Raw genomic sequence first — 16,253 nt, 5'->3', positions numbered from 1 at the left:
CCCTATAAGTAACCTTTCATACACACAATTTTAATAAAATCAGAGGGTCATAGCTAATACAGACCAAAACAACTAATTGTTCTGTCGTTCGTTGCCAGCTTCTTGCCTTTAAGACGAAAAACACAGGAACAAAGGACAGAAATAAAGTAAGAGAATGAAGGAAAGGCAAGAAAGGAAGGAAAGAAAGAAAGAAAGGAAAGAAAGCAGGAAAAAGGAAAGGATAGAAAGGATGATAGAAAGAAAAGAAGGAAACAAAGAAGGAAACAAAGGAGTAGTAAAGAAAGAGGAGGAATGAAAGAAGGAAATCCATTTAAAAAAATTGTTTCAATGTTGCAAACTAGACTTGAAAAAGGCTGGTTTTCTTCCCGGGCAAAGTTTATTAAATAACTATTGGTAAAACGGAGTCCAGAATAAACGTGTTCTTAAGAATTGTCGTCTTTTGAATTCTCATGTACAATTTTGAAGCTTTAGGTTTGTGTACTGCATGCAGAGGAATAGGAGGATAACTTAAAACGGGACAGTTTCTCTGTGAAACGCCAGCAGTCAGATCACCTAAGGACACTCTAAAAGGAATTTACAGCATTAGCAGGACACAAGAGGAACTGATAAGCGGGAATGTGGCCTGCACTCACATCGGATATAAAAGCTTTCTGCTTTCACCCAAGGCTCTAAACAAAAAGGCAACACTGAAGTAATTATAAGTGAAAACAAAAACACTGGCGTTGAACGAACTACGTTGTGTGCGGAGGAGCTCAATGTGAGAGAGCAAAATGGAGTCACTCAGAGTGAAGTCATCCAGTGGCTGAAGTAGGCGGACCCACTGTCCCATGCTGAAGTGGGCGGAAGCAAAATGTGAATGAAACAACAGACCAATGGATGAGGAGAGGTGGCTGAAAGCCCCTCTAGGTATGTTATACGCATCATTTTAGTAAAATAAAAAGGTCTTGGCTGACGCCAGACCTAAAAACTTTCCATGCAGTTAATGGCTGCTATGAGTGGATCACTTACACCATTACTAGTCCCTCTACATAACTAACCCGCATCTTGCCTACAGGACCCAGATCATAACTCAAGCCCCCTTATTTTAAGCTATGTATTTCTCGTTATCAAAGTTAGAAATATTTTTCTTATGGATTTTTTATCTATTTAGTACCTATTTTTATTTGTGTTACAGCGTTCCAGCAGGCTTTTTGCAGGTTATGCATCATTTATTTTATTTTAAATTAAGAAAACGTGACAAACCTTCAAAAGGACACACGACATACAATCACAGTAGAATTTGTGTTTAATAACATTAATACTGATGTGCAAGTAGGCAATTTGAAAAGTTTTATTCACGTTCAATTAAAACTTCATACATATCAGCAGCAGTTATATATGGTGGGTGTGTAAACATGGTGGCTTAAAGTGTAAGCGGTGCCATTTTCAATCCACATTAGCTGCTATAAACTTCTTGCCATCTTGACGTCTTTGTGTTCAGCATTTTGCAACCACTGCTTGTGATGATGTAGATCAAAGGCAGAATTTCAAAGAAACAGATTACCCCAGGGTGATAACCTGAGCTACTTAGAATATACAGGCACAGTAACACCAGATCACAAATGATCTCAGATGGGCAACTGACTGGACCCTGGGCCTGACTTGAAACTATGCAGCTGTAAAACAGGATCCCTGACATGCAGCCAGATGCTGGTACAGAGGTTGAGGATGGGATTTGGTAAATTTAAGACAACATTGTGTAACAGATCCTTCCAACGCCCTGTCTTTCTCTTTCCATCACGTAGGCAAGAATGGGACCACACAAGGCACACACAGAGTCGGGGTGATCAGTGTGGTTAAGTTCTCCTTCGACACCTGTACAGCGACTCCAGACCTGCCGTCCAACAAAGAGCGATGACTGAGCAGAGGAAGGCGTAACGCAACTGGCTGCCCAGAGGTTTCCCGGATGAGGACTTGATTATGTTAAGGTGTAGAATATGCCACAGCCCTGGTGAAACGAGCTTAGGCAGAGCTGAGTAATGCAATCTGTTAGATGTCACATCGGTTAAAGACATTGGGAACACACTTGCAGTCCAATCATTTTTGAAGTACAGCTAAAGAAGGATTTCCACCGGATGTCAACAAAGAGAAGAAATATGAAAAATAATAGCCTCTTTTTCAGTATTACATTTCCTTAAAAAACTTGTAGATTTTCTGGAAGAGCTTAAAGACTATAGCTAGGCTTCAATGAAACATGTGCCACATAAAAGCAGTTTGAGTCATAAGACTCGCATCTCAAGAAGCCAATGAGGTCAGACTGCGTTTTGACCGAAGGCGGTAAAAATGAACAGCCATCATTGAATCATTAGCCACGATAGGATGTCACCTTTGTGCAGATGGCCTGGACTCTTGAGGGCATGAATGAACAAGTAAGAACTACTCTGAATGATGTCTGAAGCTGATGTTGTAATAACATCTCTTTCTGGCATCATCCACTGTGTATGTCTCACCTAAACCGAGCACATGGCATCATTGCCAGCAGGGGCAGTTAACAGAATGGATAGTTGCTTTCAAGGACCAGCTGAATAACATTTACTTGTTTTTTTCTAAGAGCTGGTAAAAATGTTCCTCACATCTTTATGTGCACTGATATTAAAGGCATGCAGGCTTATATTACGTAGATATCGTTCCCTAGGCTGCTGAGATCTTTTCTACGCAATGTATAGTGTTTTCAGTTTTACAAAAAGGGTTGTAGTCTAGGGAGTACGGTTCCATCTTGAACATTCGCTTCAGGCTCTCTGTGACAAAGGAGCGGAAAGGTACTCGAATCCTTCTGCTAGTACAGGCTCAGGACCTGCTGTTCTGAGGATCTTGGTTGGATGATGAAGTTTCAATCGGCTGTTCTTACTTGTGGTCATTTGTTGGCTATAACTAATGTTGATAATCTATCCTTTGTTGTACTTCTTTCTATGCTCCTCTTATAACATACCAGGGAAAATGGCTGATCGCCTCTCTAGCAGTTGTTTCCCTGACCAAGGTAGAATGCGTGTGCTCTTTTTCTGTCCTCTTACAAGTCAGAGTGGGCCATGTTTCCAGATAGTGGAGGATCTACAAAGTATGAATGACCTTTTAGAGACTGCAGTCCCACTCACTGATCAAGAGCTATGCCTTTCCAGGAAATCCTCACCAGTGCAATCAATGGGCGAGAGAACCTGGGAGAGAATCCACTTAACCGAACCAAGGCAAGAGAGGATAGTTGGATTTTTGACTGCTGTAGGTTTGCCGTGCTTTACACCACACTCAATAGTCTGTCTTTTCACACAATCTCTATGCCAGGAAAGTAGCGATGCCTTCTGAGAACGGATCCGCTTTTTACAACAATGCAAGACCTCTCCTCTAACATCTGTTGAACATCTGGTAAGTTTCATAAAAACCGTGCTATGATTTTCCAATTTCCTAGCTATGAACATGCGCCAAGTACCACAGAAAAGACCAGATCAGCAGCGGCACTTGGATTGAAATCACTATCTTATCAGTAGCTCAGTAGTCTTTGGGGCCCTAGCTCTGTGGATGCTGAAGTCCTGTACTGCACGACTAGTGACACTTTGGTTTCAGAGTCTCCACTAATAGGATATATAGGACATCGGGGTGGAACGGACTAGGTCGCTGGATGCAGATGGAATTCCTATTACCACAGGAGTTGTGTTTATGTTTTCTCCGAATACCCTTTGTACCAGTGCATGTGTACTGTGGACATCAACAGTTACAAGATTGTTCTGTAAAATTAAGGCACAAGTCACAATCATTTCAAAATAAATAGCAGGAAAGGGCTAGATCAATACAAGTCATTAAAGAGTTACCAAACATCTTCCAAGCAGGACCTCTTCTTCAGTATCTAAGGACTACAGGCTCCTCGGCTCCATTCCAACCTCTCTATTCAAAATGTGACATGAGTTTGATGAAGAAGAAACCACCCATCAGCAAAAGACGAAATTACAAGGAAAGCCTTTGCAAGCATTTGTTTATGGCTGGAATCTGAGCTTCTGAAATCCCACGGTCTCAAGGTTGCATTGCCTGCTTCGTGGAGCGTTCTTTAGCAAACATACTGAATGGACAACCGCCTTTCATATAAATAACTTCAAAACTAAAACCAGTGTAAAAAGAAACTAAAATGAATAAACCAGTGTACAAAGAGTTACACAACAATTTACGTTGAATGAATGGCTATTTGAGACAATGTGTAAAATGTGAACATGAGTACAGCAATAATGAACCAATGCTAAATAAAATATTATCTGGGCCAGGTCAATTTTGCACCAGGCAATCATGAAAGACACTATGCCTCTAGTTCCACCCAAGTGGTTTATACTTCATGCCACTTGCAGATGGCAGGTACAAAAGCTATTTGCTCAATTTGGACAAGGCCAAATGATTCTAACCCACACTATCCTGGGCTCACCAAAGGGGGAGCCCAGGACCCTTGACCACTAAGGGGGAGGAGGACTTACAGCCAAAGCTCACAGGTTCAAGCTCTGTGCAGCTGCCATACCCCAAATAGAAACATGTCAGCTCTTTGAGAATTGCCATTTCTTTGTGTGGGGATATACACTACCAAGTCCCTTTTTATAGTGGCTGCCTACATTGAAAATATAAACTCAGTCAGTGCTTTTAATGACCATTAGGAGAGTGTAATATATCTAGCTCTAAGGACATTATCGTTATTTTACAGTGGGAGCTTTAAGTAAAGTGGTTGTAGTAATTAAAATAAAAAATAAATCTCAGACTTTGTTAAAGACGGTATTTCAGACGGATTTCCAATTACAGTCGGTCACTAGTGCCTCAACGGTGATTTAAAAACAATCTTCTGCTCCCGCCTCCCCATTCATAAAAAAACTATCTTATTTACTTCATGACCTTTTCTATTTACTAACTGGAAAAGTAAAATACTGTGCATGATATTTAGACTAACTACTACTGTACAAAATATCAACCGTGAAAACAATTTATACTAAGTCTTTGGTTAAAATTGCAATTCTATAAAATCTTTAATACAAATAAGTTTTAAAATAGCCTATTAGCACCACAACACTTGATTTTTTTCCTGTGACATTCCTTCACTTCCCGTTGCCGGCCAGCGCAGTGTTTCATACTAAGCTGCCGATACATAATCAGTGGAACCCACCCAAGACAAGAGGAGCTTTAGTTGTCGCTTTTGGAGTAGTAACACTGGGCTGCGCTCTAACTTTGCTACTACTCATGGCGACGCCGGCTATAACCAAGGACAGCTTTGAGTCTCTGTGGCCTTTCAGTCTGTGGTGGTCAAGGGCTTCACTCAAAACGACGAAGGTGGTTGTATAAAGACTGAACGTAGGTGAAGACGCACATTGGATCTGGCTTACGTCCCATCATCAACATGTCTTCCACTTCTATCAAGCGATCACAGTTAGCCATTTTCCTGTAAGAAAAGTGGACATGGTTACCACCATTTGTATTTGGAACTTCTACTTCAACTGAATGATATCAAAACAGTCATTCACCTGAACGCCGAGTATCTAGCCTTCGGCGCTTCCTCTTACCAGACTGGACTAATAAAGGTCTATACTTCAGGTATTTTAGACAAGTTGCAGAGGCATGATTGACATAGTTCTAAGACCGAAAGCTTAAGACGCAAGAAGAGCAGAGTAGCATCTTATAGCGGCACCACAGTGTTGGTTAGAAGGAGGACTATGTCCGAAGGTCCAATTTCCACTGTAGAATTCCTACATCAATTCTTCAGCAGAAAAAAACAAGGCCTGATTTGCAAATTAAGGGATATGTCAAACACAAATTACAATAATCCACAGAATGCTAGGTATGAACAAATAGTTAAGTAGATGATTATTGTAAGTAAGTTAAATAGCTAAACACCAACCAAACCCAAGGACTCACAGAGTAACAAATGAAAGAAAAAAAAAAAAAAAACTTTCTTATGGCCATTAAAAAGAGCTGCCATGGCAAGAAGGCCATGAAAATGGCTAGTATATTTGTACGCGACCTGGAGATCAGTTGATGTTCAAGCTTTATGACAACCTTTAGATGTACCAATGAGGAAGAAGTTACAAAGCAGAGAACATTTATATAGTTGTCACAGGAATAAATGCTTTAGCTCTTAATTATTTTGAGAGACGTTTTTCCTTGAAAAAGTGTTTATTTGCTCTAATAGTCCGATTATGATTATATAATTCCTTCTTTGATGCGAATTGTAAAAAAAAAAAAAAAAAAAAAAAAAGTTTAGGTATTCGAAACTACAATTCTTTGGGTTATTACAAATTGTGATTGGATTATCATTGTTCTGTCACTTGTCAATAAGTATTGTTTTTGATGCTACACAATTTGTAAAGTTTAAACCTTAGTGCCTTAATTAGTATTCATTTTTTACACTCGTGGGCTCCGTTTTAGGAAAACCACAACATCGTACTCGTCTTGAACAGAATTACTACTTGTCCATAGTAAATATTATCACAACCACTCCTGCGGACGTCATTCACCCCAGGCTCCCAAGGTTCCTATTAGATATTGCATTTCCAAGATAGCAGAGCATAAATGTGCTGGAAACCACTTTAAAGCATGCCAAGGTGTAAAATGCCGTATTTAAAGAAAATAAAATAAAAAGTGACTGACCCTTTCGGCTGAGTTGAGGTGCAAGAAAATGCAATGTCCGGCTAGTTCTCTGAGGTCTATGGGACTCATGCGCATTGAGGAAATCTGGGCACAGTCCCTGTCCTTGGGAGCACAAGAACTAGGTACACCTGCAAGAAGCTCAATAAATGGCCATGTACCCTCTTGGTGAGACTTTGACTTTCAGAAGACAACGAAATCAATCGTCAAGGTTTGCACAAGGTGTGAACCCTCGGATCCATCCGAACATGCATCTCTCACAATGAATCTACTGTCCAAGCGATTATTCGATTTATAAACCCATATATACCTTGACGCACAGTTAAGGAAATGGATTAGTTACTTCAGGAAGTGTTACGCATGCATGGTTTTCTCTTAAATGAAGTACAATATTTACTATGAAACGAGGTCTAGCTTCAGAAGGGCGGATTGGGATATAGTTTCAATTCTCTACGAAAGGCTATTGCAGAGTTCGCCTAGGGTTCTGTTAATGAGTGTCACATGTTCAATATCTTACTTTGCAGTTCAAGATGACCCCATGCTCCTCATTGGGGTTTTCAAGAGCTCTGTGCTCCAGGCTCCATTAGAGTCAAGCTCTGGTCTTTGGGACGGGGTCTCGTTCCTCAGGAAATTAAAGTTGACGGCTAGGTGGGGACACAATAGCCCCCCTGCTTCTTCTTCTGGGTCATGCAGGAATGAGATTTTGATGAGTCCACACAGCTTGGGAGACCGGTGGGTGGCCTTGATCAGAGCAGCTACGGAGTCCGCCATGAAGCTGTGATCAACACCAACCAGTTCACCAGCGATGAACTTGGGACACAGAAAACCCTTGCTATTCATTAGGGCCATTGCTGAGTGTACCACTAGCGTACAGCTCCCACCGGCTCGCTTGACTCAAGCTCTTCTTAAGCTGCGTTGGTTTGGTCACAGGTTCAATGACGGGCGTAGTCACACAGGCCTCTCGCTTCCCATCTGATGGGTTTGGAAGTCAGTGATGCATGGAGAGAACAGGCACAAGGGACTAATGCCCATCTTCAGCGCCGCTCAACTCCACCGCCTGAAGGCGGGATGCACCAGATCCTCAGCCCTCGCTATTAGCAGATTGGATTGCTGAGCTCCCCATGGCAGTGCTCAACGATCTCTTAACTTGGTCTTTGTGCTAAGGCATCCCTGAAGTATACAAAAAAGTCTTACAGTGATGAGTGGAATTCTTGAAATAATTAATTTCAGTCACTGGTAATTACTCTGGGATGCATCCCAGTCTATCATCATTTTGTCCCCATGCCACCTCACTTTAGACCCAGCCACATACAAATCAGTCTTGACCCTGATCCAATGGTAACTGTCCAGCCCAAACTGCCAGGCCAGGTTCTCGCTGAACAAAAACACAAGCACCCCTTAATTATTTTCGCACTAGTTAGTGCTCTTCAGCCAGCTGTAGCTTGGTTCCAGTGACAGTGTGCACGGGACACACATCTGCCCATTTCAGTCAAACTTAGGGCGAAGCAGTCTTGACCCTGCTCCAATGGTAACAGCCCCGTGCTTAATATGTAAATGGATGAGTGCTGGTGCCCGAAACTCAGCTCAGACGCCAGTGGAATTAAAATACAAGCCTGTCGATCAGCTATACATACCCCGTCAGATCTGATGTGGGCCTACTTACTGTGCAACAACAATGGAAGCTTGAGGGAGAGGAGGTAGAATGGAAGAGCTAAAAGACCTGGGTGCTGTAGCTCAATTTAAGTTTCCAGAAGCACTAAACGCCATGTGGAGGAACAAGATGCATAATGTAAGGGGGGCGATGAGGCTAATGAACTAATCGGGAAAATTAAATCATCAGTGAATCCTAGTAGCTAAGGGAGCTAATCCTAGAATTACTCAAGACTGTATTCCAAGTGCTTGAATAAAAGTAGATTAGATTAGTCCAGTCAGAAATAGTGTATGATGCACAGATGGGGCTGATGAGTAGTGAAATGAAGCGAAATATTTAACTAACCACGATGTATGGGTTTTGGTCTTGGGGCTAGGGCTTCACCTGGAGAGGCCCTAAAGGCGTGATATTAACGCCTTATATACATAGGCGAGCAAGTGAGAGAAAATAAAAATGTCCTCAGTGCACGAAGGGAAATCCCAGAAAAGGCCCGTGTGCGATAATAAACGAGCTTATGGATGCGGAGATACAACATAGATGCAGGGTGTGGATCTAGAGATAATCACTTGGAATGTGAAGTGTTTAAGAGCCAGGAAAAGATTAAGGCTGGTCCAGGAAGCACTAAAGGGAGCAAAATCTCAGGTAATCATACTTGAGGAAACGCACTTGATGAAATCTGAGTGTTGGCGTTCCTTCCAGAGATACTCCTGGGTCCAGGAAATGGTGTGTTCGGATCAGTCCTGTAACACAAAAGGGGGTGGCCGTAATAGTTAAAAAGAATTGTAGCATTAACATACTAAGTAATATGATGGATCGATTGGGCAGATGAGTTCTGGCTATTGTAGAAATGGGAGAATTTGAATGGTTATGCGTGGGGTGCTATGGGCCTAATTGCTCTGATCCCAGCCAGTTGAACACTTTAGAACAGCACCGGGTAGATTCTATTTCCCCATATGTGGTAGGTGGAAATTTAAAGTGGCTCTCGACAAAGATCTGGATAGGCCACCTAAGCCCGAGTATGCCAGCATGTAAAAAGCGAAGGTCCGGATTAGAGATCGGATGCGGGATCTGGGGCTGATGAATGTATGACAAGAACAGGCAGGGACTCAGAGAGGCTATACATTCTATAGCAAGAAGTACGGACAGCATTCCCTCATTGACTATTTTCTTCTTGATAAAACATTGACCCATTTTGTTAAGTCAGTAACTCACACTCCGGCTACCATTTCAGATCATGCCGCAGTGCAGCTGTCAATAGAGTTACCTGTGACAAAGCCAAGGGGAAGGTGGACTTTGGACAGCAAGTTATTGCAAGATCACCACATAATGGAGGGTTTAAGTCAAGATTCGAAGGTCTTTTTTCAAAGACACTGGTAGTGCTGGAGGGCAGATGGTCTGGGATGCCTATAAAGCGCATTTGAAGGGGAGTATAATAAAGGAAGCTCGTGTAAAGCATCTAGAATCTAAAACGAGGGTGGCGGATCGGACTGACAATTGCCCAGAAAGTAAGCGAGATTCAGGCTTTAGTGGATTATATGATAGGATGCAATCTAAACCTTAGGGATGAGCTAGAGTCTGCAGGGAGACATCAGGGCTGTCCTTGAGCAAGAGATATGCGATAAGTGGAACGTGAGTAGACCCCAGCACTTTGGGTATGGGGAGAAGAGTGGTTCGCTTTTGGCATGGAAAACAAACCGAGCTGGTCAGAAACCGAATTGACACACTGGTGGCAGCAGGAACGGGAAGGGTATTTAAGGCAGAGAAAGATCTTAAAGCAGAATTATTAAGTACCCTGAGTGCAGCGTATCATGAAGATATTGACCCAGACCCTCAGGAAATCAAAAACTGGTGGTCAAACAAGGCTTTACCCAGCCTTTCAGAGGAACAAGGAGCTTATCTTCAGTCTGAGATCAGGGAAGATAAAATCAGAAACCAGGTGGGTAATATGAAGAATGGGTAATCAACGGGCCCGACGTGATTCCTGCAGAATTGTGTACACTGTTGATTGGAAATCTTGTCCCAGTCTGGAAATCTCCATTTAATGAGATTTACTTGGAGAGCAAAGAGGTACCCTGTCTTGGTAGGAGGCAACCATGGTCTTGATATTGAAACCAGGCAAGGACCCCAAAGAGGCTGAGTAATACAGACCAATTTTGCTGCTTAACTGCGACTATAAAATCTTTGCAGGAATCCTTGCTAAGAGACTATCAAAGTATACAGTTGTCAATGCAGATGAAAAAGGTTTTATCGCAGGTAGACAGCGCCATGAGTTAACCTATCAGTTCCTAGGGGGCTATTGACCTTGCGGAATCACTTAACTCCCCTGCTTTCTCCCTTTGTGACGTTTTTCAGGTCTCTCAGCTTTGTTGGTTTTTACCTCTCTTGCGATCAGTAAATGACAGGTGGAAAAATTAGCCCTGGCCCATAAAAATATGTGTTGGTCCCCAAAGATAGGAGCTGCTGTCCCCCAACAGAAACCTAACACCACAAAGGAGCAAAGGGGGAAGAAAAGTCAAGCCGCCCCCCCACTCAACACATGATCAACGACCAGGGCCTGACTCAATGGACAGATAACCTTAATATCCCGACACAGGGAGGATCTGTACTCTTTTCTAACGACTCCCCCAATGATGCGGACTACTCCCGCTAATTCAAGTGTCTATATGTCCAATTTATATCACAATGTCACTATACTGCAGCATAAGAATTCCCACCAAAATTAGAAAAGGTCAGGAAAGAATATAGAAAGAAATGCGAGACAAATGTGAGGCTAGTTGGTACTGACTAGCACACCCACTCATCATAGGTTGCTTTCTCACCACAAAACGGAAATGTGTTCCAAAGTAAATTTTTCTCAGAAGTGAAGGAAAAAAAACAGTGAAAGAAAATGGAGTGTGCACTGTAAGTGCAAATATCACACAAGTGCCGTGCTGGTCCCCATGGGAAAGGAAAAGAAATTGCAGTTCCCAACATTAAAAATGATATTCTACTTACTGGCCGGTTATAGCTTTATTCAGTGCCGTGAGCGTCCTCAGTTAAAAAAATGGTTCAACTCAGACCATTATTATGTCCAAAGCGCCAACAGAAATCGCCAGCTCAAATTAAGCTCTACTTTCAGGACTCGTCAGCTGACAGATTAATTTAAGCACCCCTCCCTCTTTTTAATATATACTGTTTTACTAAGGCAAGGCAGGTTCTCTCCATTCTTGCAGACCGTGCCCTTCTCTTCCTTCAGATTGTAGCAGCTCCTTTCCATCTGTTGGGTATTGCCCTCACCCCTGCACGGTAGACAGCCAATAATTCTGCCTCTGACCCCAGCTCCTCTCTACACAGCTGTGTAGATCTCTGGAAACTAAAAGGTGAACCTGGATGAAGCCGAAGGTGTCCGCTTATATCCAATATAATCCAGGTTGACTCTGCCCAACCGGCTGCTTGGATTCAAGTTCACCCCAAACTTTTAAAGGGAGCAAATCATGACAAAAAACAGTTTTGTTTCATGCATTCCATATCTCCATGGCAACTAGCCACTGGGGAGCTTTCACCTTGTGGAAGACCATGGTCTAAACTGGTGCTGTTGCTAGAGTCAAAGGGGGGGCAGGCTGCAGGGGATGCGAAGGTAACCCATCAGTTTGCGTGGGATGTGCAGCTCGGCCATGGCTTCCCACAGGGATTGTTCTGGTATTGCTTATTTTCAGACCACAGGCTGTCTTGAGGGAGTCAGTCCAGATCGGCTGAGTGCGAAGGGTTCATACCTGCTCTGTTCAGCGGATGCGGACAGGAACAGACACATCCTCTGAATCTGCAATACCTTCAAAGTGAGGGTGGTGTAAGAAGGGCAGACTGGGGCATGAAAGGAGAAGGGGAGACCGCATCATTGACTGCCTGTGAGCTATGTAGAGGGCCTTACAACCCTAGTGGCTACCAAGGGACCCAGAACTCAAGTACCCAAATACTCGGATTCCCACCACGGGCCAGGAGGTCCATTTGTGACATTCTAGACCGCTGTACCAGGAAGAGAGCTGGTAGGCAGTCTCCTCACTAGAGTGAAGGGTAAATAACCTTGTCCCACACTACTACGATCAATATCACTGCCCGTCAGGAGGGTCATAGCCGAGTAACACAGGCAGTAGTTGCCAATGTTACCTGGAGCACTACCGGGGGTGTAGCCCATCCCTGAACAGGGCAGTACAGTACTGGAGAGCGATGTACCTAAACATTGTAAGGCACCTGGCAGTGGAATCCAGGCAGGAGTCTCTTGCACAAGAAAACATGCTGGGTCTGCCAGAGTGATAAAATGAGGAGCAAGGTGCCACAGCCCGCGACGAGCAACCATACACACAGCGAATGCCTGCAGGAGAGGAGAGTAAAGTAAAATGTCCTCCTAACCCTCCCCACACCTACACGCTCCATCTTTCCTGCTCACCCCCTCCCCAGCGCTTTGAGGAGTCCTGCTGGTGTAAAGCGCTGTGCAAATGAACATCAATGTCCCACCCAAATGTAAAGCGTAAAGCTACTCGAAGTCATATAGAGCAGCGTTGTGCCATGCATGTAAAAATAACCTAAATAAACATTAATACAAAAAGCGAGCCGGCAATAATGATAGAAAGAAATGCGAATCTCTTGTATAGTGGTTAGAAGCACGAACATGCTACATTAGCACATTTACTAGGCTATTTACCATGCTTTACTTTTTCAGCTGCAACATTTGTCATATGTAATTAACCCTATTGCGAGCAATCTGACGGAGAGATTAATATTTCAGCCACAAACAAGTTTATTTTTAAGCTGCGATTATGCAAGGGCTTGAAGCGGTTTAACAGAGCATTAGTAACATTAGAGTGCGTAACCGGAGCCCACGCGCGCATCACGAGCTTAGAATAGGCCCTGGCACTGCCGGGCTGCCCGGCCTTTGTTCTTGGCACCGGACCTTAGCACAGGAAGCGGGAAAACCCGGCCAGGCTCCCAGGGCGCTGTTCTAGAAGAGCCATCTGCCACCGCTCATCAACACTGTCTGCTGGGCTCAGGCTCCCAGTTAACCCCGTTGGGTCTTTGCAGGCAGATAACACACGAAATACTGCTGGAGCGTGGCCACAGAGGCCCCTTGCGCCCAAAACTTGGAATATTGTTTAAATACTGCTGGAGCGTGGCCACAGAGGCCCATAGAGGGCAACTGCGCCCAAAACATGGAATAGTGTTAAAATATTGCTGGAGCGTGGCCACAGTGGCCCATACAAGACTGCGCTTGCGCCCAAAACATGGAATATTGTTAGAGCGTGGCCACAGAGGCCCATAGATGATGGCGCTTGTGCCCAAAACATGGACTATGGTTAAAATATTGCTGGAGCATGGCAACAGACGCCCATACAAGATGGCGCGCATGCCCAAGACACGGAATATTGTAAAATTATTGCTGGAGCGTTGCCACAGAGGCCCATACAAGATGGCGCGCATGTCCAAGACACGGAATATTGTAAAAATATTGCTGGAGCGTCGCCACAGAGGCCCATACAAGATGGCGCTTGCGCCCAAAACATGGAATTTGTTTAAATATTACTGGAGCGTGTCACAGAGGCCCATACAAGATGGGGGTTGGGCCCAAAACTTGGAATATTAATCAAATATTGCTGGAACATTGCCACAGAGGCCAATAAAAAATATTGCTGAAATACAGTCTTGGCCTCTTAGTCAGCTGCAAAAATTATAAACCTATTTTGATTGGTTAAATTTACTAATACAAGGCAGCAGGTGTGCACTAAACCTGAAATATCATTGAAAGTGGGTTCCAACAACCCATTCTAGAGGACATCTACGCCTTAAACGATAAATGTTACATACATGCCCACTTTTCACAGTCAAAATGGTGATTTTGGAAAATGCCATAGACGTCTTTGGCTTGTGGAGTTCACGAGTGGGGGATTCCCATGGAAATAGTTTTTAAATAAAGATAGGCATATTTTAAGGCACAGAATATCATTTAAACCGGCAGAACTAGATATCATATTTAGGCAGCTGTACATGGGGGTTGTGTAAAACGTTGCAGTTTAAAGCTCATTGGACTAGTTGTGTTGGCCAGAAGGAGGTAGAGTTATAAGGATTCTCTACAAGGGGTAGAGAGAGGCTTGGGTGATTCACAGGGAAGGATTAGAGAGTTGTGGAACACCACGCCTTTTAGAACACACCATGCCTGTAAAAGCTAGCTATTTTAAAGATGATTTTACAATTGGCTGAGCAGATCGCCAGCAAAGTGCTTTGGAGGTTTTTGAAAAATGAGTCATCTTAAAGTACGCTTGCCCTGGTTGTGGAAAAAAACATTGCATAGTCCCATTTCAATTATCACTGCCCCTGAGGGTGGGAGACCTACCATATGCCTTCTCTGGAGTCTATACTTCAGGCAAAAGCTTCCGACACCTTAAGTTGGGAGTATCTTCTTATGGTTATTTGTGCAGGGGGTTTTGGTCCTAAGCTTATGGCATGGTGAAGATGGGCAGACTTATAGCCGAACCCTTCCAGGTAATGCGTGGTACGCTCAATGGATGCCCATTGTCACTACTCCCATTTGCCCCCTTGCCGGAGTCTCCGACTGCAATATTTCATTGGGGGCACACACATAGAATGATTAAAGTGGAGAACTACAGCCATACATTACGTCTATCCAAAGGCAAAGTTTTACTTTGCCTCTGTGACAAAGAGACGGATTTTAAACCAGTGTGGATGACTCTAGAGCATTTTTGAGAAATAGGGCTAAAAATAAACTCATGAAAGGTGTGCCTCCACCCATTCAAATCAATACAAGAACTTGGATTGCTGGGACTACCCATCCTCTCTGTCATGGGAATATGAAACATTTAGATACCCGGGTGTTCCGGTGCCTCATGCGGATATAGATCTGATTGAACCCAAGAAGACTTTGTCGAAGTCTTGCGAGTTACATTTTTTTGGAAGAAACCACTCCTTTCTCTAATGTGTTGAATAGCCATTCCTAAAATGGTGTTGCGGTCATGTTTCCTTTACTTCACCACCCTAAAGAGTCAAACATAGGCAAATATTTACTGAAATGTACAGAATGCTAAAAGATTTGACATGTGACAGGCATAAATACCGAGTGACTTTTACCAAACTTTAACCACCACACTCAGAGGGGGTGGGAGCACCCAATGTGGAAAAATACTATTTAGCCACTCTAGCTTCATTGAGCGCGAAGGAAGGCCTCAGGTTCAAATGACCAGCCAGTTTGATATATGCAGGAAGTGCTGTGGAAACAACAATACTCACATGCACACTGACTGAACAGCAGGAAGGCTGACACTTCGACAGAGCACACACATAGCTAGGATCTGCTAGAATCATGCATGGTTCCAAACTACTACAGTGCCCACCCTGCCATTATGGTGCATGCTTGAATTCACAAAGGTAGCAAAGACCAATATAGTGGTTTTGTCAGGGAAGGCAACACATTACACATTTCAGACCCCACACAGGCACATTCTATCTAAACAGGACTATTATTATTACTCTGATCATAATGCAGGGGCGATTGTTTATGTGCAGGAAGGTATACCTTCCTGCACACAATCATTCATGGCGCTTTGCTCTATGTGAGCTGCACATTGAAGCACACATGGAAAGAGCAAATAACGAGGAGAAATGTATTTCTCCTCGCATCGCCATTCTAATGCCCAGTAAACCATGGAGTTAGAATGGTGCTGTTTTTGGCGCTGCATCAGCCTTCTAAATCTAGGGCAGCATAAAATACACAATGGGTGTTGCGGTGGCATGACCAGAGCAACACCCATTGCCGCAGAGGACTGCAGCCGAAAGGGGCATATTTACAAGTTGGCATATGGGAAATGGACCTACGTCACTGGAGCGTCAATAAAATTGCCGCTCTGGTGGTGATTGGGGCTTCTAACTAGGCCCCATTGTGTGTCCAGAAGCTGAAGCCTGCCCTGATTTGCAACTCTGGGCC

The 16,253-nt window shown here is 43.6% G+C and overlaps 1 protein-coding gene across 2 annotated transcripts in view; it reads right to left on the bottom strand.

The window, feature by feature from the left end:
* Positions 1-1,267: 1,267 nt before the first annotated feature.
* SMTNL2 (smoothelin like 2) overlaps positions 1,268-16,253 on the bottom strand; it is a 330,693-nt gene continuing 315,707 nt past the window's right edge. For both annotated transcript variants that reach the window (XM_085649882.1, XM_085649883.1), the window contains exon 9: positions 1,268-5,434. In XM_085649882.1, coding sequence (XP_085506008.1) covers positions 5,308-5,434 — 127 coding nt within the window. In that variant the 3' untranslated portion in view covers positions 1,268-5,307. The remainder of the gene's footprint in view (positions 5,435-16,253) is intronic.

This window comes from Triturus cristatus, chromosome 3_2 (genome assembly GCF_964204655.1).
Source record: "Triturus cristatus chromosome 3_2, aTriCri1.1, whole genome shotgun sequence".
Taxonomy (NCBI): domain Eukaryota; kingdom Metazoa; phylum Chordata; class Amphibia; order Caudata; family Salamandridae; genus Triturus; species Triturus cristatus.
This window is presented reverse-complemented; position numbering and strand designations above follow the sequence as displayed.